This window comes from Medicago sativa, chromosome 2 (genome assembly GCF_051527215.1).
Source record: "Medicago sativa cultivar Bolivia chromosome 2, Bolivia_mono, whole genome shotgun sequence".
In the NCBI taxonomy this organism is placed as follows: domain Eukaryota; kingdom Viridiplantae; phylum Streptophyta; class Magnoliopsida; order Fabales; family Fabaceae; genus Medicago; species Medicago sativa.
In genome coordinates this window covers 37671523-37697031 of record NC_140750.1, presented here as the reverse complement: position 1 = coordinate 37697031, position 25509 = coordinate 37671523, and the positions used below count along the sequence as shown (strand labels likewise).

The 25509-nt window shown below is 34.4% G+C and overlaps 2 protein-coding genes and 1 pseudogene across 6 annotated transcripts; all 3 read left to right on the top strand.

Annotated features, from left to right (window-relative positions):
* The first annotated feature begins 827 nt into the window (after window positions 1-827).
* On the top strand, window positions 828-4834 carry LOC146946681 (uncharacterized; annotated as a pseudogene).
* A 5-nt stretch (window positions 4835-4839) lies between these two features.
* LOC146946680 (uncharacterized) lies at window positions 4840-9803 on the top strand. 5 transcript variants are annotated; one of them, XM_085744619.1, is made up of 7 exons: window positions 4842-5136; window positions 6406-6692; window positions 6817-6967; window positions 7165-7560; window positions 7768-8244; window positions 9238-9283; window positions 9364-9493. In XM_085744619.1, exons 1-6 carry the CDS (start codon window positions 5134-5136, stop codon window positions 9244-9246), a joined length of 1323 nt encoding a protein of 440 aa, XP_085600745.1. In that variant the 5' UTR covers window positions 4842-5133; the 3' UTR covers window positions 9247-9283; window positions 9364-9493. The 5 variants fall into 5 exon arrangements, with proteins under 5 accessions (XP_085600742.1, XP_085600743.1, XP_085600744.1 ...); XM_085744620.1 differs by having other exon boundaries at window positions 9367-9486; XM_085744616.1 differs by lacking the exon at window positions 9238-9283 and having other exon boundaries at window positions 4840-5136; window positions 9364-9803.
* Window positions 9804-22350: 12547 nt separating this feature from the next.
* Window positions 22351-23701, top strand: LOC146946679 (F-box protein At5g49610-like). Its single transcript, XM_085744621.1, has one exon. The coding sequence runs from the start codon at window positions 22458-22460 to the stop codon at window positions 23616-23618; it is 1161 nt and encodes a 386-aa protein (XP_085600747.1). The 5' UTR covers window positions 22351-22457; the 3' UTR covers window positions 23619-23701.
* The last annotated feature ends 1808 nt before the right edge of the window (window positions 23702-25509 follow it).

Below are 25509 nucleotides of genomic sequence, written 5' to 3'. Positions count from 1 at the left end.
ATGATATCAATGTTCATATTCCTTACTATATATCCCCATACAAAGGTATAACTTACGCGCACACTACAAGAATTCCTCAATATACTAGCCAATTTAAAATTGCATTACTGGGGGATTTAGACCCTCAGTAATTACTGGCGGAATAAATCTCCAATAACATCAAAAAAACCCTTAGTAAAGTTACTGACGGGAAAAACCCTCAATAATTCCATGACTTACATTACTGACGGATAAATCCGTCAATAATGAACCATCGAATTATTACTGGCGGAAGTGATCCGCCAATAATGTAAACAACATGACTTTGTTTTACTGAGGGCTATACATCCGTCAGTAATTTTATAATGAATTAAATTGTCCGCCAGTAATGCAAAGTAATCCGCCAGTAATACTGTCATTTAATATTCCGTCAGTAACGAATAAAATCCGCCAGTATCTAAAGCATACAATCCGCCAGTAGTCCCCCTTATCCGCCAGTAATGGTCGGTGGCCCCATCCGCCAGTACTAATACCAAATCCGCCAGTAATGTTATGCAGTCTGAATTTTTTTTTTGCCGAATGTATACTCCTTCTCAGCTCTCAATCTCTCATTCACAACAAACATTTTCTTTCTTCCTTCCAAAAAAAACAACCATTATCTTTCTAAAACAATTTTCTACCATCTACTAAATTTCTTCAACGTTTTTCTACACAATTCTTTTTCTCATCAAGGTAAAGACTTATATTTTTTACTAATGTTAGATGTATTGAATTTATTTTCTTAATTATTTTGATATTGATAGATTTTAAATTTTTATATAGTTATTGATATTCTATAGATCTTAGTTGTTTATTGGTGGTGTTGATGGGAGCAATTCTTAAAGTGAGACTCTAATTGACACAAGGTTAGTAGTCAAATTAAAATTGTACAATTTGTTTTGTTTAATAATATTTTTTTTAAAGAATTGTTCAATAATTGTTATTTTTTAATATATATTTTAGTGTTATTGTGATTTTTTTAAGTGTTATCACTGTAACTTGAGTCTAAAGATGAAATTTTGTAAAATTTTATTTTATAATTTATTGACTCCTTCAATTTGTATGTGTGTGAATTTATTTTAAAAATTAAATTTTTTTAGTAATTGAAACAATTTCAAAAATAAATTAAAAAAAGTAGAAATTAAAGTGTTTTAGTGATCTTTATTTTATATTGACCATGTTATATGCATTACAGGTATGGGTGATCGTAGTTGGATGTATGATAGAAATCATCATGATAAAAGAGGGCAAGTTAAGGAGCTTTTTAAGTTAGGTGTTGAACTTTTTTTCAGTATAGTAAAAGTTAAGCCTGTAGTCATAAATGAAGGGGGAATTAGATGTCCGTGTGTGGTTTGTGATTGTAGGTGCATTCGCAGTGAAGACGAAATTAGGTTGCATTTATATAGTAAAGGTTTCAGACCTAACTATTGGATTTGGACAAGTCATGGTGAATCGTCATTTGTGGCACCTCCGATAGTTAATGTAGGTGTCCAAGAGAGTCATGTAGTAGGTTCATCAAGTGGTACCCAACATGTTCAATTTGAAATGATGGATAATATGATAGTGGATGCTCTTGGAGTTAATGCTGGATTAGATGCTGAATATGATGAGGTGCAGGATGATGTCGAGGTAGATGAACCCCCAAATGAAGAGGCCCAAAAATTTTATAATATTTTGAAAGAAACAAATAAACCGTTGTTCCCAGGGTCTCCTCATTCAAAGTTATCAATGTGTGCAAGACTTATAGCCCAAAAGTCTCAATTTCATGTTCCTGAACAAGCTTTAGATTTGACGACCAAAATGATGTTGGATTCAACACCCATACCTGATGGCTTGCCAAAAAGTTTTTACGAAGCGAAGCAGCTAGTGTCGAAGTTAGGACTTGGTGTGAAGAGAATTGATTGTTGTGTTAAAGGTTGCATGTTGTTCTACGACAACAAATTTGGTGTAAAAGATGGACATCTAGTCGAATGTAAATTTTGTCAGGAACCAAGGTATAAAGGAAGCAAACACTCTAGATCAAGCAAGGGAAAACCCGTTCCAAGAAAGGCATTGTTTTACTTACCTATTATACCAAGACTACAGAGGATGTATGCATCAATGCAAACTGCAGAGAAAATGACTTGGCATTCTCAAAACTACGAAAGAAGAAATAATTCAGGTGAGCTACGACATCCGTCTGATGGTCTGGCATGGAAGCATTTTGATTAGAAACATCCCAGTTTTGCCTTAGAGCCACGCAATGTAAGACTGGGTCTATGCTCTGATGGATTTACACCACACATTCAAGGTTCGGGTAAACCTTATTCATGTTGGCCTATAATTGTCACTCCATATAATCTTCCACCTGATATGTGCATGTCGAAACCATACATGTTTTTAGCTGCCGTAATACCAGGTCCAAATAATCCAAAAGTAGGCATTGATATATATTTGCAACCTTTGATTGATGATTTAAAGAGACTATGGAATGGTGTTCACACATACGATATTTCCCGGAAACAAAATTTTGTGATGATGGCAGCTTTGATGTGGACCATTAATGACTTTACAGCGTATGGGATGTTGTCAGGATGGGGGACACATGGTAGACTTGCATGTCCAATATGCATGGAAGATACTGACGCGTTCAGATTAGAGCATGGAGGGAAGACAACATGGTTTGGTAGTACTCGTAGGTGGCTTCCTGATGATCATCCATTTAGAAGGAATAAAAATGCATTTCTGAAGGGTAAAACTGAAAATCGTGGACCACCTCCCAATCTGACATCAGAACAAGTTTGGAACAAAGTGAAAAAAAAAGCCAAAGGTGCAGATAGTGGGTGGTGTTGCTTCTAAACCTTCTGGTTACGGCCAAACACATAATTGGACAAAAAGAAGTATTTTTTGGGATTTGCCATATTGGAAAGATAATCTATTAAGGCACAATCTCGATGTCATGCATATTGAGAAGAATTTTTTTGACAATATATTTAACACTGTCATGAATGTGAAAGGCAAGACTAAAGACAATGAGAAAGCTAGGAAAGACATTGAGTTGTATTTCAGACGGAAGGATTTGTTGTTGGTGGAGAAGTCTAATGGGAAGTTTTTGAAACCTTGTGCTAACTACACTTTACCCATTGAAGAAGCAAAAGCTGTTTATCGATGGGTTAAAGAATTGAAGATGCCAGATGGTTATTCATCAAATTTAGCAAGATGTGCTGATGTTGAAAATGGAAGGATGCATGGAATGAAAAGTCACGATACTCATATTTTTATGGAGTGTTTAATACCTACGGCATTTAGTGCTTTGGAACCACATGTACTAAATCCACTTATTGAAATAAGCCAGTATTTTAAGAATCTGTGTTCAGCAACGTTGAGAGAAGATGATCTTATAAAGATGGAAAATGAGATTCCAATGATATTGTGCAAGTTGGAGAGAATATTTCCCCCTGTTTTTTTGTGATTCTATGGAACATCTTGCAATTCATCTTGCACATGAAGCTAGACTTGGTGGACCGGTTCAATATAGATGGATGTACCCATTTGAAAGGTATATAATGATTTTATATATTGAATATCATTATAAATTATGGCACACTTACTTTTTTAATTAAGCTTATTGATTTTCATTATACTCAGGTTCATGGGTGATTCAAAACGATCGGTTAAAAATCGGGCTAGAGTTGAAGGATCAATTGTTGCATCATACGTAGAACGGGAAACATCTCGCTTTCTTTCTCATTATTTCATACATCCATTGACACCAAGACACCGTAGGAATGAAACTTATGGTGATCAAAGACGTCATCCGTTAGCCCTATCGGTATTCTGCTTGCTTGGACGCCCTGCTGGTGCGTGTACGACACTTTTTCCAGGTGATAGGGTTTTAAATGCAGCACATGTCCACGTGCTTATTAACTGCAATGAAGTTGAGCCATACTTACAGTAAGTAATTATACATGCTAATTTAATTAGTTTAAATTACACTTGAATCAGAATTAGTTATAATAAATGTTATATTTTATATCAGGGCATTCAATCAACAATATTCTGTTGCTTAAATACATTCTCATTTTCCATCATGGTTTAGACATCAAGTATATCAGGCACCAACCACTCCTATCATCGAACATCTAAGAAACTTATCTAATGGCCCAAAATCATGTGTTAGACAATGGCACACCTACTTTGTCAACGGATACAAATTTCATACAGATAGTTGGACTGAAGGAAAAGAAACAGTAAATAGTAGAGTGTGTATGAAAAGTGTTGGCGAAAATGGTGATAACTATGATTTCTACGGTGTGATTCAGAACATAATAGAAATTTCATACACTTACCTCGATTATGAGAAAACCGTAGTGTTATTTTATTGTGATTGGTTTGATCCATCACTTAGGGTACTACAAAGGTAAATCCAAAGACTAACACCGTAGACATTAAAATGAATAGGAGATATCAGGCATTTGATCCATTTGCTATGGCACATAATGTCAGATAGGTGTACTATATCCCTTATCCATTCACAAAAGTAGACAAACGAGGTTGGTGTGTCGCAATAAAAACAAAGCCAAGGGGTCGAATTGAAAGTGATGGAACAAACCAAACAGATGAACCGTATCAGGAGGATGAGATGTCTAATGTAGATGATGTGATAGAAGTTGAGCCTTTTAGTCGCCTTTTTAATGGAGAAGAATTAGAAGAAGTGGTACCTGAGGAGGAAGAAGAAGAAGAAGACGACTTCCAACAAGTAGAAGAAATGGTAGAAGAGGTCGCGACAAATAGAGATGAAGAAGCAGATGAAGATGAAGACGATTGGGATGTATAATGCATTTTATTTTATTTTATTTTATTTTGTTATAAATTTAAATTAATACCATATTTGTAATAATTAGTGACAATATTAACATAACACTTCCTTAAAAAAAATATTGACATAACACTTATTAAAAAAACCAAAAAAAAAAAAGTATATAAGCTGACCTAGTGTGTTTTACTCACGCATGTGAGTACTGAAGCATCGTGTTTCTGTTCTCTGTCTCACAAACAAATCGCTCACCGCCGCTGCCGCTTCTCCTCTGCTCGCCTCCTCTGATTCTTTCTCTCAGTTCTCAATCTCCTTAAGCCATGGTAAGCTAACCGATTCTCTAATTTCTCATTCATTCTCCAATTTCTTATTTTAGGGTTTTGAATTGGGATTTTTTTAGGGTTTTAGAATATTTTTTTATGGTTTTAGAATTCGGGGGGATTGTTAGCCCAATTCCTAAATCTCTGTTCAATTTGAGTTAGTTAGGGTTAAACGTATATTGAGGTTATTGTTTTTAGTCTTGTATATCCTTTAAGGAAACTGAATGGATAACCACTGTTCGTCTCCATCAAACTTTTTTTCTCAACTGAGTTTGTTCAAGAACAAATCTTCTAATGCAAAGGATAATCGAAATCTATGCATTTTTACGGCTGATATGAAAGTAATTAGAAAAGGGTGGCATGGATCCTATTCTTTCACCTACCATAGTAATTAGAAAAGGGTGGCATGGATCCTATTCTTTCACCTACCATGTGAAATTGATTTCATGGCTGATGCATAATAAATAAAAGGTGCAAAACAGCAAAATTAGTTATGAAAATTTTAGGGATTCTTTTAGGCAAATAAAGTTAAGGATTTAACAAGAAAACGATTTGAAATTAGACCTACAAGATAGCAAATGGAATGAAAGAACTCTAAGATGAAAGTGTTATCAGCAAGAGAACCAGAGAGAATTGACGGTTTTCTTTAAAGAAATTAGGACTTAACAGAGCAAAAACAGTGTTAATATATGAAGGGAGGTATTTGTCCATTTTAGAAAAATTAAGGGGGGTTAGTGTTTATTTTAAAACTAGAAGGGATGTGAATGACATTTGAATAAACTTTAAGGGAGGTGAGTGTAATTTACCCTAATTTCAAACTCTATTATTTTGTTTAGAAGCCAATTTTTCTGTCCCCTTTTCTGTGAAAGATTGTCCCTGTTTATAGTGTAAATTTAATGGCCAAAACCTTGTTTTCTTTATAAAAAATTCTGTTGTTTTACTTTAACTTGTGAACTATTTCAGAGGATTGTATGTATAGAGATTGTCACTTAAGGATAGAACATTATGATATCATCTCTATATAATATTTTTCTGTTGTTGTATGCTAGACTTTGTATTTTGATGCTGCATAGTATATATTTTATATCAAGAGAATTTTTCTGTTTGTCCCTGTTTATAGTGTAAATTTAATGGCCAAGAGAATTTTATATCTATACCAACATCCTTACAGAATTGCAATATTTGTTGGTTTAATCTCATTTTTCTTTTCAACTCAGTTCTTATATGTTCTTATAATTCATTTTCTTTTCTTCTTTCGTTTGCTATATATAGACGGAGGGAGAAGAGCCACCACAGCCACCCCTGCCACTACAACCACCACAGCCACGCCTGCCACCACAGCCACGATCAAATAGGAGAGGACCAAAAATAAGAATCCACAACTCTTCCTTCGTTCCGATGCCACAGACTCAGCGACCCGATGGACAACCACAGTTAGATCCGCCTGCTGATCCTAATCTTCCGGAATTCGATTATACACGTCTAGACATCTTTGATCCTAATGTGAAGATTTTAGTTGATCGACATGACCGATATGTCATTACCGCCGTCTCTGGGACGTAAGTGTTTATAATCTTGGTCCTAATATGTGATTCTAATGTGTTGGTAATGCTGTAAGATTTTGGTTGTTCCTAGTGTGTTCTAATGTTGATCAACAATTAAGTTTTTTTTTTTTTCATTTAGGTTTTTGCCTAACAGGTTGGCCACGGAGTCGATCACAGCAGTTATTGAAGCCAGATATCAGAAACCATGGCTATCATGGGGTGAAATCATTAATGAAGGCAAGAATATGGCTAACAACAAGCCAAGGGATGAATTTTGGAATATGTTCAAAGTAAGTTAAAAATTAATATATTTAACTAAATATATTTTATGGAAGCCTTTCAAGCATGCTGTTATTTTAACTAAATATATTTTAACATCACATTTATTTAAGAAAGATATTAGGTAATTGGCTACTGTTATTATTTAACATCACATTTATTTAAGTAAGTGTTTTTTGGTAATTGGCTACTGTTATTATTTTTGCAGGAGAAATGTACTTGGAAAAAAGATGAGGATCGTGAAATTAGTAAAGCTTTTGACAGTGCATGCTGCACGCGCCTCTCAAGCATGCTTTTGGTTGCGCGCAACAAGCGTGGACCGAACGATGAAAATCGTCCAAAATGGATTGGCGAAGGCACATGGCCTGAGTTGTGTAAGAAGTGGAATACACCAGAATACCAAAAGAAGTGTGCGCAGAATAAACTTAATAGACATTCAGCAAAGGCAGTTACCAACACACACTCAGGGGGGTCTGTAAATGCTACTACATCGAGCTTCAGACACGAAGCACAATATGGACGACTTCCAACCTTATTGGAGACTTTTGATTATTTTCATTTTAAAGATGGATTGCCTCGTGATAAAAGATCAGAAAGCATACATGTACGTATAATATTAATATTAATATTTTTATTTTTATTAAATATATCAATTAATGGCTTCACTGTTGGTGTTTTTATGGTTTCACTGTTGGCTTTCACTCAATAGTTCTAGTTGGACTGTTGGTTTTTTCACTGTTGCGTTAGCAGTTCAGATGTTTGGTTTGTTTTAGACAAGATAACTTCAAGTTTATTTTGAATATATGTGCAGGAGACCATGAAAGAATTTATTGAAGTTTTTCAAAGTCAGCAGGATAGTCTTCCCCCTTCTGATCGAGTTGATTCCGACACTGCTAGTGAAATTATAATGAACAAATATATAGAGACTACGGGTGAGAAGAACAAGGGCCGTATTGTTGGTGCTGGTAGCAACTCTTCGTTATATCAAAAGGATTCATCTGGCAAATTTATAGATACTCGCCTTAACTCATATGGTAGCACAAGTCGGTCATCTCGTAGACACGACGATCCTATTTATACTGAGGTTGAGCAGTTAAGGGCTGAGAATGCGATATTGAAGGCACAACAAGAACAACTTGTTGAATCACAAGAAGAAATGAAGAGCCAAGTAGCTGAATTGATGCAAATGCAAAGAACCATGCTAGAGCAACAACGGCGATCTTGTGGGGATACATCACAACTTGAACCATATGATCACGCGAGAACACCACAATATGATGATTTTGGGGTATGATCTTATATCTGATTCATTTTTTATTTTATTTTTAAGTTTTATTACTTTTTTTTGTTCTGTTTTATTAGCAATTTAGTACTAAGATTTCTGGTGGATTCTGGCTACATTATATTCTGCTTAATTCATTCTTTCCTTTATCCGTTCAGTACATAAGGTAGAGAATAATAAGATAGCTTCCTTGAAAATAACAGTTGTATACAATAAGATAGCTTCCTTTAGTTGAGTGATTTAATTGACATATCCTTTTTGCATTTGATTGGGTCATAAGTTAGATATGCATGAGAGCTTTAATGGTGAGCTCGCTTAAATTTGTCCAATTGTATGGTAAGGTTATGATGAACATCTTAGCAATTTGAAAAGGCAAGGCTTTCCCGTCTCTCGTCTGTCAAGATAGTTTTGGTATAAAGATGTTTAGGTGCAGCTCTCTTTGTGTCCGCGCCTTGCCTTCTGGTTTTCTGCTGCTGTGCTACCTTTTTGGTGGTTCTGTTCCTGGTTTGTTGCTGTTGTGAGGCTGGCAGCTTGCGTCCTGTTGCTGGGGGCTGTCAGCTGGTCCTGTGGTGCTTCTTTTAGGCTGTCTGGACTGTCTTTTTGGGTGTGCACCGTCTGTGCTGGCTTCTGCTGGGCTCGGTTCTGTTAGTGTCGGAAGGGAGTGTTTGCCTGGGGTATTTTTTCCTGCTGTCAGCTGCTGTTCTGGTGTGTCATTCTGGGTTCTGCTTCGGCAGTTTGGTTTGTGGCGACTGTCCTTGTTTTGCGTGGGTGGCCTTTGAGTTTATTACTGTTTAGATTTGAAATATGTTATCAAAATTGAGAGAACACGCATAACCTTAGTTGATATATGCATTTCTTTTAATATCATTGTCCTTGCTCAAACTCTTGTTCTAGGTAGATGAATAAATTAGTTTTCTTTTCAAATAATTGGTATTTAGAAACTCTATGCTAATTGGTCTACCATTCATTTCCTGAAAACTATTCTGTTCCTAAAATCAGAACATTTAGTCCGAGGCTTTCCAGGAAAAACATATGATTTTTGCAGGTATATATAAATATGAATTCAATATTTCACTGGAATTCTTTTATTTCCAAAATAATCATTTTCTTTTCCTATCATCACAGCAGCCGTCGATGGTTAGGAGCATAATACCGCACTTAAACAAACGCCCTCGCCTACAACCCCAACCTGTGCGTGGTGATCATGAAGAGCATCATAGACCTCATATTCCTGTAGGTGATCGCCAGACGTCTTCTTCGACGAGATCCGCTATCAATGCTGCTGATTTCAACATACCAGATGGTGAAATATTTTTGCGAAACTATAGTAATTTTTTGGATAATGCTTCACAAGATAATCCCCAGAATATGGGTAGAGGAGGAAATAGATCATCAGGTGGGAGATCCGGATCAAATTTGCCTTAATACTATGATGATTAGTTTTGACAATTCTCTGTGATGTGGTGGTTTAGGGAACTAGGCAGTGGTTTTTTTGTTTTGTTTTGTAGACTAGTTGGTTGGTCTTTATTTTGCTGCTGTTAGAATGGTTCAGTTTGTGTCTTAGCTGTGCAGAATTAGGGAGCACACAAGGACTGTTTGTGTGTGCTTCCCTTGTTATATTTTGTTGTTTTTTGCTGCTGTTATAACTTTGTATTTGTGTACTTTGCTAGAGTTGGTAGTTCTTATACCTTCCTATGCTAATGAAAATTGTTGATCCAACAAAAAAAAATGATTTCTTTAATTTATTTGTCAAATTAATTTTATTTCATTAGGATGTGCTGTAATTAATTAGATCTATTTTTTATTTAAATATAAAGAGAATTACTGGCAGATATTTTAGCCAGTAGTGTCTTTCACCACATTGATTACTGGCGGACCACATTGATTAGTGGCGGATTTTCTTTTTAATATTATTTTTAAAGCGAAATTACTGGCGGATAAAATGGCCAGTACATTTGGTCGTAACATTACTGTCGGAATAAATCAGCCAGTATTTATTTGTCAAAAACCTTGTAATACATTACTGGCGGATTATTCTGACAGTAATTACTGGCGGAATATTCAGCCAGTAATTACTGGCGGAAAAATCCCTCAGTATTGTTTCCTCAAATCACCCCAAACACTACTGACGGAAAATTCCGCCAGTAACATTTCTGACGCTCATATTACTGAGGGACTCGAATCCGCCAGTAATGCGTATTACTGAGGGATTTTTTGCATTACTGGGGGATTATTTCCACCAGTAATAAGGAAAATTCTTGTAGTGGCAGTCCCTTAAAAAAAAAAAAAACACTTACGTGCAGCCCATAAATCTCTACAAGAAAATTGTAGAGAGGTAATATCAATCATATTCATATCAGTATTTTGTTTCATTAAGATAAATAATACAAATAAAATATTTGTAATCCAGCTCATTTGGATTTACAAGTACACTATGCCTTGGATATAGTATAAACAATTATCTCTAAACAACAAAAATAACACATGAGTATTGAAAATATTATGATCAAAATCACCAATGAAGCTGAATGGTGTTGTTAATAATTAATTAATCTTAGTTTTGAATAATTGTATTGGATGGACCGTTAGAATCTGTGTTGGGGTCTACTGCAATAACTTGACCAAGAAGATGAACATGGTGAAGATTGCACATAAATTTCAAAGCGTGTGTGTGACACACTAACCTTTAGGTTCGATTCATCCTCACAACTTATGCCAACCAGATCCAAAAGAGTATATCAGCGAATCCCCTTCCGGATACGATGCAATCCTTGACGTGACTTGCACATTCACACCAATCATATCGATTAATAATAAGTAAAAATGCAACTCATTTAAGAAGCAAGCACCTTGCAATTATGCCATCTTGAGCCTCCAAGGAACAATTGTGTTTGAACTAAAAGATTTTACTATCATCAAAGAATCACATTCTATCCATATGTCTCTCCAATTCATCCCCCCAGTTTTCTCAAAGGCATATACATTGCAGCACAAATCTCAGCCTCCAAAGATGTTGCATGACCAATATTTTGAACATAGCCACCTAGAAAGTAAGAGTGCCAGTTATTGAGGACCATACCAATAGCCCCACAGGCAGGAGAACCATAAGAGGAACCCATCAATGTTTATCTTCACACATCCAAACTTAGGAGGAAGCAAATACACATCTGTGATGTAAATTATTCAGTTAGACTTCAAAGGCCTCATAAAAAGCTGGGAGACTTTGAAATCTGTCATAGCAGAGGCACCATCTTCCAAGGACAAAGCAAAGCTATCTCGTTACAGTCCCTCTTAAGTGAACAAAAGCTATCTCGTTAGTAATAATTCCATCCACAAAGCTTGTCCAGTTCAACTTGTTTGAGGTTGAAACCAAAGGCAAGGTGGTGTTGATAATTTGTTGGACCAGAATACCATCTTTCTTGAAAAAGTAGTCAAGGATATTCCATTTACCATCTAGAATATAATCTGCTACTTTAATGCTGAGAGAAATATGAAAATGCTCAGGGATATGTCAAAATTGGTCTTGTTAACCATATATCAGTCCAAAAAGAGACAATTTCACCATTTCCAATGGTCCAAGTTGAGTGTAGAAAGATAGGATGAACATACTGCTTTATACCATACCACACAGAAGAGGTGATATGATGAGTTTTAGGTTTACCATTCCTAAAGAAGATGGCTCTGCACATCATAGCCCATTGCTAATCAGAAGTAAGCAGTTTCCAACAGAGGTGCAAAAGAGAAGCTTTGTTTACCATTGGAAGATCTTTCACTGCTAATCCTTCTTCTTCTTTAGATTTACAAACAACATTCTAAGAAATTATACAGATTTTTTGTTGAGATAAATCAGCACTCCATATAATTTTTACTAATCATTTAAGTAAGCATTTTATGCAAGCTATAATTATGGGAGAAATAAACTAGCATATTGTTGATAACATAATTAACTAGTTGAACCCTTCCCATAAATAGTGAGAATCCTTCCCTTCCAAGAAGCAAGCTTGATTTTAATCCTATCTACAATCGATATGAAATGCAATGATTTAGGCTTGCCTTGAAAAGAGGGATTCCCAGGTATGTGAAAGGTAAAACACCATGACTGAAATCTGTTAAGGAGGCTATGTCATGCTATCTGGAAAGAGAAATGGATCCAATATAAAATTTTCTTTTGCTTGAATTGATAAGTTGTCCATAATACTCCCCATAATCTTCAAAAAGTTTCATTATATGTCTAACATTAAACAAGGTACCTTTTTAGAATATCAATATGTCATATGCATAAAGGCAATGACTTGGCACCAGACAACCTCTACAAGTAGACATATAAGAGGATCACCCTGTGTCACTCCCCTATAACAACTGAAGAAACCAGTGGCTTTTCCATTGATAAAGACTAACAACTTGGCAGATTGCAAAATTGTATGTATCAAATAACAAAAGCAAGAATTAAAGCCAAAGAATTTGAGTACATGAATCAAAAAGGTCCACTCAATAGTATCAAAAGCTTTATTGATATTAATTTTAAGGGCCAGGTTCCCTCCATAAGCTTTCTTGCTCAACAAGTTAACTGCTTCTGAAGAAGTCATGATGCAGTCTTGGATATGTCTTCCAGAAATAAACCATCTTTGATGTTTAGAAACAATATTTGAAGCTATGCTTCCTAATATCATCAAGAATTTCGGTAATGATTTTGAGCTAAAATATTTTCAAGAGCTATATGCCTGAATTGTCCAGCTTTTCAGCACCAGGGGACCTTGGGTATCAAAATGATTAGATTAGAATTCATACTTCACATGATATAGTTGTTGGTGAAGAAGTATCCAGTGGATTTGACACATCTTTATATTCCAAAAATGCTGATGTAAATGTCCAAAAAAAAACTGCATTTTTGATTTCCTCTAACAAAGGGAGAGCAGTAAGATGAGCAGTATCCTGATCGGTAACTAGCTTAGGAATGAATTTATCAGAAAGATTGTTAATCACACAATGATTAGGAGTAGCAAAAATGCTTGAAAAGTATTGAAGAACATGAACTTCTATATCAGCCGAACTGTTAAGAATATCCTCTCCATTCTTCAAACTACTAATATGGCTTTGCTTATCCCTGATTTTAGCTTCCATATGAAAGAAATTAGTATTTCTATCCCCATCAATAAACCATGAGTTTATGGATTTTTATTTCCAAAAACTGCTTTCCATATTTAAAGTTATACTATAGCTTGTAAGACAAGTAAGCTTTTATGTAGCTCTATTAGGACTGAATCCAAGATGATCTATGCTAAGTTGAATGTTGTTGACTGGATGACTATGAAACTACTGTTTTAAGATCCTAATTTTTAGGATCCATTATCTTTTTATGTTATTGTTAGGAACTCTCTGATATGCTCTATTTGTTACCAGTTTTTAGGCATTTAGTTTTCAAATAGTAGTTTCTTTATGCATTATTTTAGGCTTTTCTTTATGTATAAATATGATGGTTATCATTCAATAAAAAAATCCCTTTCATGCTGTTCACATAACATATTCTTTTCCACGTTAAACCTTTCTATATCCAACAAATTGGTATCAGAGCCTGGTTCTTGGAGGGACTTGTGAGTGAAGTGAGTGAAACCCACCATAAAAGCTTAAACACTATTTTCAATTCATCAAACAGATGGATTCTGAAACATCCTACAAAGCCCTACCATTACCTGTGTTTGATGGTGAAAACTATCATATATGGGCAGCAAGGATGGAGGCGTATTTAGAGGCAAATGACCTCTGGGAAGCTGTTGAGGAGGACTACGAAGTTCTTCCTTTGTCAGACAATCCAACAATGGCTCAGATAAAAAATCACAAGGAAAGGAAAACAAGAAAGTCAAAAGCAAGGGCTACTTTGTTTGCTGCTGTCTCAGAAGAAATCTTCACCAGAATTATGACCATCAAATCAGCATTTGAAATATGAAATTTCCTCAAAACTGAATATGAAGGAGATGAAAGAATTAGGGGGATGCAAGCACTTAATTTGATCCGAGAATTTGAGATGCAAAAGATGAAGGAGTCTGAAACAATTAAAGAGTATGCAAATAAACTTATTAGCATTGCTAACAAAGTAAGATTGCTTGGTTCTGAATTATCTGATTCAAGAATAGTTCAGAAAATTCTCGTGACTGTCCCGGAAAGATTTGAAGCAACTATCACTTCCTTGGAAAATACCAAGGACATGTTAAAGCTTACCGTGGCAGAGCTTGTAAATGCTATGCAAGCCCAAGAACAAAGAAGACTGATAAGGTCTGAAGGTTCAGTAGAAGGAGCATTACAAGCTAAATTAAAGAACTACAATGGTGGAAGGAATGAGAAAAGAAACCAGAGCAGCAATACAAGTCTCTTTTCACCATGTCCATACTGCAAAAAAAATAACCATACACCAGACAGATGTTGGTGGAGACCAGACGTAAAATGTCACAAGTGTGGTCAGTTAGGACATGTGGAAAGAATATGCAAGGCTCAATAACAGGGAGAAGCTAAGGCTGTTGAAGATCAAACTTTGGAGGAGCAACTCTTTGTAGCATCATGCTTTGCCACCAACACCACTCGAGAGAGTTGGCTTATAGATAGTGGTTGCACAAACCACATGACTTATGATCGTGAGCTCTTTAATGATCTGGACGAGACAACTATTTCCAAAGTCAGAATTGGAAATGGCGCACTTATCGAAGTAAAAGGCAAGGGAACGGTTGCAATTGAAAGCCTTTCAGGTTTGAAACTAATTTCTGATGTCTTATATGTTCCTAAAATTAATCAAAACCTTTTGAGTGTTACTCAACTGCTAGAGAATGGTTATAAGGTGTTGTTTGAGGATAAAAAATGTGTGATTAAAGATGCAAACAACATAGAAATGGTCAATGTTCAAATGAAAGGCAAGAGCTTTGCCTTGGATTTGATAAATGAGGAACAACATGCTGCTGTAAACAAGGAAGGAAGGATTTAGGTTGGTGTTGCGTTCCTCCACCATCCATCTATCGTGAACTCTGCGGGAGTGATGAGTTCCGTCGATACAATCAATGGAAACTCTGCAAAATCTGTCAAAGAACCTGTTCCAGGGGAAAGCCTGGAACCAAAACAGGATGTTACTGAAGTAAAAGCACAAGTTGATGCCATATGGGAACAAATGAATAAAGGAGTGTCCAATAACGTTATTAGCAGTTTTAAAAGCAAGCCTAACTCTACTGCAAAAACTACGACAAAGAAGAGATCTTTAAACTTGGATGCTGTCCTTGAACAAATCAAGAAGAAAGCAGAACCTGAAATTTTTGTAGGCTATAACTCATCTTCAAAAGTCTATAGAATCTATCTTCCACAAAGCAACAAAGTAATTGTTAGCAGAGATGTCAAATTTCTTGAGTCAAATAGTTGGAATTGGGAAGATTGTGAGAAGTTTGAATTTCAGGAGGAGAATGAAGATGTTGATGATGAAACTGTTAGAGGAACTAGATCACTTTCAGACATCTATCAAAGGTGCAACGTTGCTGTCATGGAACCAGAAGGATATGACAAATTTAGATATGAATTCTTGACACAAATGCTTGGTGTATGCAGTTTCAGAGTCAAGGAGGAGTGTTGACTGGATGACTATGAAACTACTGTTTTAAGATCCTAATTTTTAGGATCCATTATCTTTTTATGTTATTGTTAGGAACTCTCTGATATGCTCTATTTGTTACCAGTTTTTAGGCATTTAGTTTTCAAATAGTAGTTTCTTTATGCATTATTTTAGGCTTTTCTTTATGTATAAATATGATGGTTATCATTCAATAAAAAAATCCCTTTCATGCTGTTCACATAACATATTCTTTTCCACGTTAAAGCTTTCTATATCCAACAAATGTCCTCCAACTGTTGATAAGGTAGAAGCACCATTTAATGAATATTAACAAACACTTCTTTATTCAAAGATCTTAGCATATGTTTCATATTCTCGAGTTTCTGATGCAGAATAGACACATGGGATCCATCACCAAACTATTGCAGTTATTTTCAATCAAAGCTTCACAACTATCATTGGTTGTCCAAGATATAAAGAACTCGAACATGGGAATAGGATCAACTGAAGGATATTTATGTAGATTGACCACGATGGGGAAATGTATGAACAACTTCTAACTAAAGCATTGTAATTGATAGAACTCCAATTATCAAACCTTTGATCTATAAAAGAGATGCATGTTTTGAGGTTAAAGAATTGATATTGGTCCATTAAACAAAATCATTACAAGCTGAAGATAGAGGCAAAGAGATTCAGGGGTCATTGTATGTAAGCATCAAGTCCCCTAAAAATGGCCATATATAACCATTCATGAGATCCCAATATAGCATTAAAGTCCCCGAAAAATATCCAGGGCCATTGTATGTAAGTATCAAGTCAGTTAGCTCTATCCAAAGAGATCTACTTTTACCATGATAAATGTTTGCATAAATAACTGCTATAAAAATGGTGGTACCTTCTGCTACACAGGATAAAGCTACACACTGGTTACTACCAATCAAAATGGAAGGGTCATAACGAGGCTTCCACATTCACCGTAGATTGGGAATGTTATTATTTCTAACATTTATGGTATATTTTGTGAGGTTTATCTTGTGCCATAACCAGTTAGGTATGCTAGCAAACTGAACCATAGGTTCTGCAATGAACTTAAAATCAGGTTGATGTGTCATATAAGATGAATTTGAGAGTTAATGTTTCCGATTCCTCTAATGTTCCAGAAAATTAGCTTAATGGAGAAGTAGTTTTGTTGGTATTTTTTTGAGAACAAGTTCTTATCCCCTCCAAGCTGTTACTTGTCTGATTCTTAGGGCCCTTTTTCCTTTCTTCTTCTTGCTATATGCTTAGATGTGCTAGCAATGACCACATTTTTGCTCAGGTACTTGTTATTGTCAAGGTCATGATCTATTGTGATATCTATATCAGTGTCCTCTTCCACCTCATCTACCCAAAACTTTTGCGGGATTTGAACACCTTTATGCAGCTGTTGAGTTGCATCATGGGGTGATGAGCTAGTAGCTCCCGTGCAAATTTTGCAGTTTTCGTCCTTTTTTGAGCGTTCTTCCGTCTTGAAATGACTTGGAACTTCTGATGAATTTTCTGCAACTTGTATTGTTTTGAAAGACCTTATAAGAACCATTAATATTCAATCTTCATATCTTGGATCCTTCATGTGATGTCTTGTTTTTCCGATTTACATGATTTCTCACTAAAAAGTCTGGTTTAGGATAAAACTGAATTACAACGACTCTAACAATACAAAATATTCCTCAAAACATTGACAAATTCTCTAAATGACCTCTTATTTTCTTTCAAATGTAAAGAAAACAACTAAAATCATAACCAAACATATCATAATATACTTTGTCATCAATTATATAAACAATGGTTCATTCGTAGAAAGAACTCTTATCCCTGCAAATGTTGGATTGATCCATAACCGCCATAAATAAATTAGGAAAGTGATGGACATATCCTTTGATATCAACATATCGTGTGCCTCCTAAATTTTCATCTAAAGGAATTACTCTCTATGAAGTTATCTAAGCAAAAGTCATATGTAACGATTTGGTTAAAGCACCAGACTTAGTCTATGAACCTTAACCGAGTTTATAAAAGATTTAAACGGCGAAACACATTAAAAACAAATATAACTAAAATCATAATGAATAAACAAATTAATTTAATCCAAAAAATAAAGAGGTTCAACTTAGAACCCTAATCCCAAAGGTTTAGTTACTCATGGTAGCTGACATGTAAAAAGAAAAGAAAAACATACTCTGGTAAACAAGAGGAGGAAGAAACCCTTCCTTGAGACTTCAGATGCTTGACCCTTTCCTTGTATCGCCAACTCTCTAAATGAATAAAAGTGTGTGCAAGGGTCTCAATTTATAATGCATCATTTCTTAGTGATTAAGAGATGAAAACTGAGCTTTTTCCTCCGATCCAGCTTGGAAAACAAGCAAAATAAACATTTTACCTGCAACCGCGCGCATGGGCTTACAACACCACATGTAGGGCGCGCATGAGGCAGCAAACAGGTATGTCCGATGCACAAAGGCACATGGCTCATATGCAGGGGCCCACATGACAGTAGTTTGGGTGCAAATTTTACAGTTTTCGTTTCTTTTTTAGCGTTCTTCCGTCTTTAAATGCCTTGGAACTTGGGATGAATTTTTCCAACTTGTATTGTCTTCGAAAAACTTATAAGAACCATTGATATTCATTCTTCATATTGATCCTTCATATGATGTTTAATTTTACCGATTTACATGATTTCTGACTAGAAAGATTTAAACCACATATAAAGTTGCATGCTATAGGATTAAAGTGAATTACAACGAATCCAATGAAAACAATAAAAAATGTTTCTCAAACCATGAAAATCTCCTCCAAAAGTTATGGGCCTCAAAAAATAAATTAAGTCTAATAGCCACACCTCACTTAAAAAAAATATATGTTACTTCTTTTTCTTTCTTCGGTACACGTTTGAGTTTTTTCTAGACTCTAGTTCTCCTTTCTGGACATAAATATGATGCTATCAAACCACTCCCAATTTAAATAATCACTTAATCGATCAATTTAGAAAGCTATTTCATTAAAAGAATCACAACAATCATTTCTTTTTTTGCATAAACAATTCGTTTTCCCCTTTCTCACAACGGATGAGTGACAAATTCAAACGACATCGTTAGGTAAATTTCATCTCTCTTTCACTTAATTTTTTTATTTCGTTTCATGTTTAGAAATTCTTCTGGTTCTGATTTTTTTAATGAAGCTTAGCTACACAAAAAAATTGCGTTTTTATTTTACTGGGAGCCTATTTTAAAAAGAGAGCCGAACCTCCTATTTCATTGGAACGGCCCTGTCTAAATGATCTCTTATTTATCTTCAAATGCAAAGAAAATAACTAAAAATATAGCATAAAATATTATATGATGCTCCATCATCACTTAATAGGCATTACTTGAGTCCATTTCTTATGGTCTCTAGGATTATGAATGTTCCAACCTACGCTTAGCAAACACTTACAACCATAGACTTTTCCTACAAGAATGGCTGTGGGTGCCCAATTGTTGTTGAAGTTTGCTTAATCTTCTACACTTGAGAAGATGGGATTGCAAGAAGTTTCCCTTGTCCTTGAAGAAGATACTCTTGTTTTCTTAACAAGAGGGGAAAAGAGTTTAGTGTCCTTTTTCTTCTTTGAAGATGAAGGTTTGACCTTAGTCACTTCAGAAGCAAGAGCTTCTGAGGCTTTTAGTGAATTTTGGAGAGGTTTTGTCTTTCTCAATTTCTGCTTCTAAGTCAAAGGTGATGTGAAAGGTTTCACCTTTAGGATATTTATACTTCAATTTTCTGAAGTCTATAAGATTTTATGGAAGAAGTGAAAGCAGAGGATTTCTTTGAGGTTGGTTGTTTTGGTGCGGAAGGCTTTCTAGTTTGTGGTGATTATGGTTTTATGATGGTGAGAGGAATGGCTTCTAGAGATTCTTTTGGTTTAATAAAAGGCTCTTGAGTGGATTTTTGTGGTTTAGATTTGGTTCTATAACTTTAGCGATTGAAATATGGTAGCTTATAGTGTGGTTTTAATATGTTGTGATTAAAAGTAATATCTAATGACAATTAATTAACAAGGCATCACTAAACACGACCATCACAGTATAACTATTTTCTTGTAGTGGTGGATTAAATGTAAACTTTTAGGCAACAAAAACTTAAACTTGTAGTGGTGGATTAAATGTAAACTTTTAGGCAACAAAAACTTAAATTTTGCAAGACGGCTTTCTACAATGAACTAAACTTTTTTTCAAGAGGATAATGAACAATTTATCATTTTGAGGATCCAAACCTCATTTCCTCTATCTATAAAAAAAAGTCATTTCATAAGTAAATATCAAACACAAAGTGATTGAGATCAAGTGGTTAACGGGCTCCATCAAATGACGAATCATTCGGGAGAACAATTCACTAGATTTTACTCCAAATTATCAGGGCCTCTTTTTCTCTGAAAACTATAGGGTTAATTAACACCTAAAATAAATAAATAAATTTTTTTTTTTATAATTTTAATGTTTTTGAAAATGTAGTTTGATAGACAATTTATAAAATATTTTTATGTGTATAAAGTTTCCTTGATATATAGATAGGTTTTAATTAAATTATCTTAAAAAAAATCATTTAAAATATCACACTTCAATCAAATTGATATTGTCAAAAAATAAACCACAACAATAAGAAGAAAAAATTGGTAATATTGATTAATTGATCCCTACAAAAAGAATTCAAATGATACAAATAGTAACTAATATTTTATTTATTAAATTTGAAATACTAGTATTTCGAGATTTTGAATTAACTATTTTAAACTTCTGCTAAAAAAAAAGTATTCTAAATTTTTGTGATGTGTAAAATGAAGAAGTGATTTTTTTATGACAAACCAATTAACTGTTCACCCAATTTACAAGGAGTTAACTCATTCGTAAGGTCGTGAGTTTAACTCACGCTTTCACTGTGAGGATCTCTATGATGGACAATCGGTAAGCCTTTGTCAACATTTGCATTAAAAATTAAGGAATGATCGACAACTTTTTGAGTAATTGTATATTTTTTTTTCGTAAACTGGATAATTGAATATTGTAGTAGATAATACTCCCTCCGGTCTCAAATATAAGAAAAGATTCATTTTTTAGGTTCATTGAGTAGTTAATGTATCTAGTCTACATTGTAAAGCAAATACATTAATTATTCAATGAATCTAAAAAAGGAATCTTTTCTTATATTTGAGACCGGAGGGAGTACGTATACTGTTAATCCTTTAAAATAATTATACTACTAATAAAGGGATAGATGATTTGTTTGGTGTAACCTTATTTAATATGCCTAAATTACCCTCAAATTATTTTATTCTTAAATCCATTATGTTTTGGTTGTTGTAAATATGCCTTTATAGCCTTGGCAACATAATTTAAGGAACTAAAATAATATATATATATATATATAGGGTTATGATAGAAGACACCTTTTATGAAGGTATCTTTTATCAAACTTACTTTTAGGAAGGTGTCTTTTATCAAAGTTATAACTAAAAAGTGAAAATCACACCTTAAGGTGTGACTTGATAAAAGACACCATCAAATGGTGGCTTGTAACATAACCCATATATATATATTTTAAATACCCGTAAGAAATAGATATTATAGATTAAAATATATAAATTAAATTAATACAATACAAATAGAAAATGTGGATAGAAGGTAAATAACTCATATTTAAAAAAGTTTTTAAGGGATTTAGATTAGAAATAAGTCAAATTTAATAATTTTTAAAGGGTTTTGATTTGATTCTATAATGTTGATTTGCCTAATTAAGTGATTTAACCTATTTAAATAGAAGGTAATTAACAAAATAAATAATTGTGCAAAGAAAAAACATAAATTACTCATAATTATTACTTGTATTAAAAATTTCAAATCAGGCTTTACTTAATTTAGGAATTGGAAAACACAAAAAAAAATAAAACAAATTTGAATAAAAAACTAATAAGGTAAACTTTTCAACCAGTGATAAGTTTTAGTATATTTCTTCTAATAGTTTTTATTTAATTTTTTCTTTTTTGTAGGAATATTTAATTTTTTCTATTTGCAGTTTTCTATGCTGCCTGTCATTTATCCAATGGGATTGGTCAAGCCTTCTTATCATCACAGTTGGATTAAGAAGGGAAGGGTTTAAATGTGATTATTTATTATAATTTACTTGCTTTCCAAGTTTGTATGATTTCTTTTTTTCTTTTTTTTTTTTTCCTACTTTGTTACCGTTGGATTACAGAGAGGCATATCTTTGCCCCCAAGATATCTTTGCTAGCTTAATTACGGTAAATAGTGTACACAGATTATTTTGAGATTTGGAAAGTGGTGATTATATTCTCATTAATTGATAGAAAAGAAAAGGGTTTTGATTTTAAAAAAGATATTCCCAATTTTTAAAAATTGATTCGATATTGTTAGGGCTCTATAATCTATATATATACATGCATCTCAAAACAACCTAAAGCAACTCAGAAAAAACACTTTGTTTCACAGTTCACAGTTCCATTACCTCTTCCAATTGTTATTTTGCTTTTTGTTTTTCTATTCCTCCTTTTTACAATCCCTCCACCATCTTCCACTAGATTTCTTTGTTTTTCATCATTCTCAACATGGAAGTTTCTCAAGACATTACTTTTGAGATATTTTCTTGGCTACCGGCAAAAAGCATTTGCAAGTTCAAATCAACTTGCAACTCATCCTCCGAGTTTTCGGAAGAAAAACTTTTCAAAACAAAGCAGGCACAGAATATGTTTGGGAGGGATGACACATGCTTCTTCATTCTTCGACCCGATCAAATAGGTCAAAGTAACACTGAAATAGTAGAGTTACATTCTTTACCTCAAAACCGACAATCTTCTGGTGCCCCTAACCAAGCTTTGAGTTTCCTATCAAATTCAGTTTGCGTCTTAGCTTCTAGTAATGGTCTAGTTGTTGGTCACACCACTAATGATCATGATTCGATTGAGTTGGTAATATGTAATCCAGTTACAAAGTCCTGGTCTTCACTTCCTACTCCTGAGTCATTTCAAAGAAATCATAGTTTTGCTGGTATAAACCTCATGTTAGATTGCTCTTTAGATGACTACAAGGTGTTTCTTTTGGAAAACTCGGGTGTGTGGTCACCAACTTCTTATACATGTAGTGTTTATCATAGTAAAGAAGGTGTGTGGACAACAATGGAAAATAGTTTTTCACCTGGTGGTAGGAACATGGAATTTGACATGCCTGTATTTCACAAGGGATGCCTTCATTTTATCTCAGATTGCGCTTCTTACTTCGCAAAATCTAGTCCTTTTTATAAGCCATATATAATGTCTTATAATCTAGAGAATGGAATTTCAACCATGCTTAAGTTGCCAAGGGAAGCTATAAAAGGTTGTCATATTATGTGCAACATGGGCATATTCAACTGGGGTAAAAAGACAAGTTCCAATAGTTCTATTTGTTTGGTGAAATTAAGAAATTCTGTTTTCACTGTTTGGTTTTTAAAAGACTATGAGTCAGGTTCGTGGAAAAAGGTATTGAAAGTGAGGGTAAGAGCATTGGGATTGAATGAGACAAATCCCAATGTTAGAGGGTTTATGGTAATGAATGGTAATCTCTTAGTCTTTGCTACGGAAGAGAAACTTTACAGTTATGGTTTGGAGGGTGAAAGTTATATGATGGTCGAAGAAATATGTCGACACAATTATGCATTTAAACCCCGTTTTATCTCCTACTCCGATACACTTCGGTCTTGTGGGACTAATGCTAGAGCTATGCCTTGTTAGAAAGTGATGTTGCTGCGAAATTGCATGGAGTCCAAACCATTACTTTTGCAATTTCATATGCTGCCATGTTTTATTCGTAGATTATTATTGAGAACTGTAGTATCTTATATCATTAAATTTAATGCATAAGTAGTTTTTAATTTTGGATTTATTATAGTTATTATCTTTGATACTATTTTGCTTTATAATAGTTAATTCAACTGAATTTTTATTGTGTTTTATTTTACCCCTAGTGTCTTTTTAATTATCATCAATTTTCCTTGGCTTATTTTGAAATAAATGCCAAGAGATTGCTCCTCTTCCTCAAAAACACGCCACCAGTTCTTTCGACTCCGACTTTTATTTCTGCAACTTAAACCTAAAATTTAAAACAACCGTGAATCAGCAACAAATAATGGACATAATTAGTTCCTAATTTTTTTTCAAATTCAATGCAACATAGTGGCAATATACTAAATTACAATTTTCATGAATTGCTACATCGATCACGCCATAAACAAATGCTAATTAGTTAGTAAATACCTAACAACTTTGTAAAGCTACTGTGATAGCTAGCCTTTGCCTCTTTTTTCTGCTTTAGAGAGAAGCAGTAGCTACATAAATCTTAGTTTGTTGCTTGTATAAAGCATGGTATTGGTGGTAAGTGATTTCAAGATCAATTTGGGGAGAGTTCAGATGAGCACTGGAAAAAATTGTCAGAGCTGGGGAAAATTCTTGTACTCTACATTGTCACTTGATCAAGGAATAAAGGTGTACACGATCAGTGAGGACGAAGAAGAAATTGATCTGAACCTCGATAAATCTTGTGTCCTTTCCTTTCATTGCATTTTGCTGGCTCAGTTTCATAACAATTGTCATCAGATCGCCTGGTTCTTTTGCTGCACTCTGCGATGTGTTCAATAAAATTCAAAATTGAAAAATTTGCTGGTGACAATGACTTTGGTCTATGGTCTATGAAGGATCGAGATAAAGGCCCTTCTTGTTCATCAAGTTTTGGAAGATGCCTTGAAAGGTATGTCCAAGTTACCGAAAAATATATCAGCTAAAAGAAAAATAAGACATTGTCAACAAGGCGCATGTCACAATAGTTCTTTCCCTAGGTGATGAAGTTCTTCAAGAGGTTGCAGACATTGAAAGTGCATCAGAGGTATAGCTATAACTAGAAAGCCTGCACATGACAAAATCTTTGACGAACAAACTGTACATGAAGAAAAGGTTACATCAGTTGAAGATGGAGGATGGAGCATCGAACAAAGATAAAGGTGGTTGGCGATGTTAAGGGTTTTTTTGGATATACACACGGTTTCATATCTATGGGAAACAGAAAAGAACTAAATTTCCTATAGCCATACACGTTACAAAATTCATTGTATCTCTAGCGGATATTTGCTGAGTAGTATAATTCTAGTGGAGCTTACAGTTAGATCGATATATAATCTTTTGACTTTGGTATGCTAATACTGGTTTGTGTAAATGGTCTCTTAGATTTGCAAATTTTTATCCAAGCAATAAAATAATTCCAAATAGTGTTTTTTCTTGACGACTATTATTTGGATAGATATTCCACTCGGGCAAATTTGTTTTGTAAAATGGTTATTATTGATGTTGTCATCTGAAGCTCACCAAGAGTAGTCTTATCATTTATTTGTTATGCGCACCTTCGACAATTTTATGCTTGAGCTAAGAAATCCAAGAAGGTGTGATATTCACATGCATGTCCTCTAAACGTTCTTTTGATATTTTTTCCAGTAGGAATACTCTCCACATACTGATCTCATGTTGTCAAGCGGTTATTAGCGTAGGAAATGGCAATGCCTCTAAACATATTTTCTTTGTATTCTACTTTTTTGCTCCTTTGAGGAGGAGAGGCCTTGTGGAAAACAATGTTTGA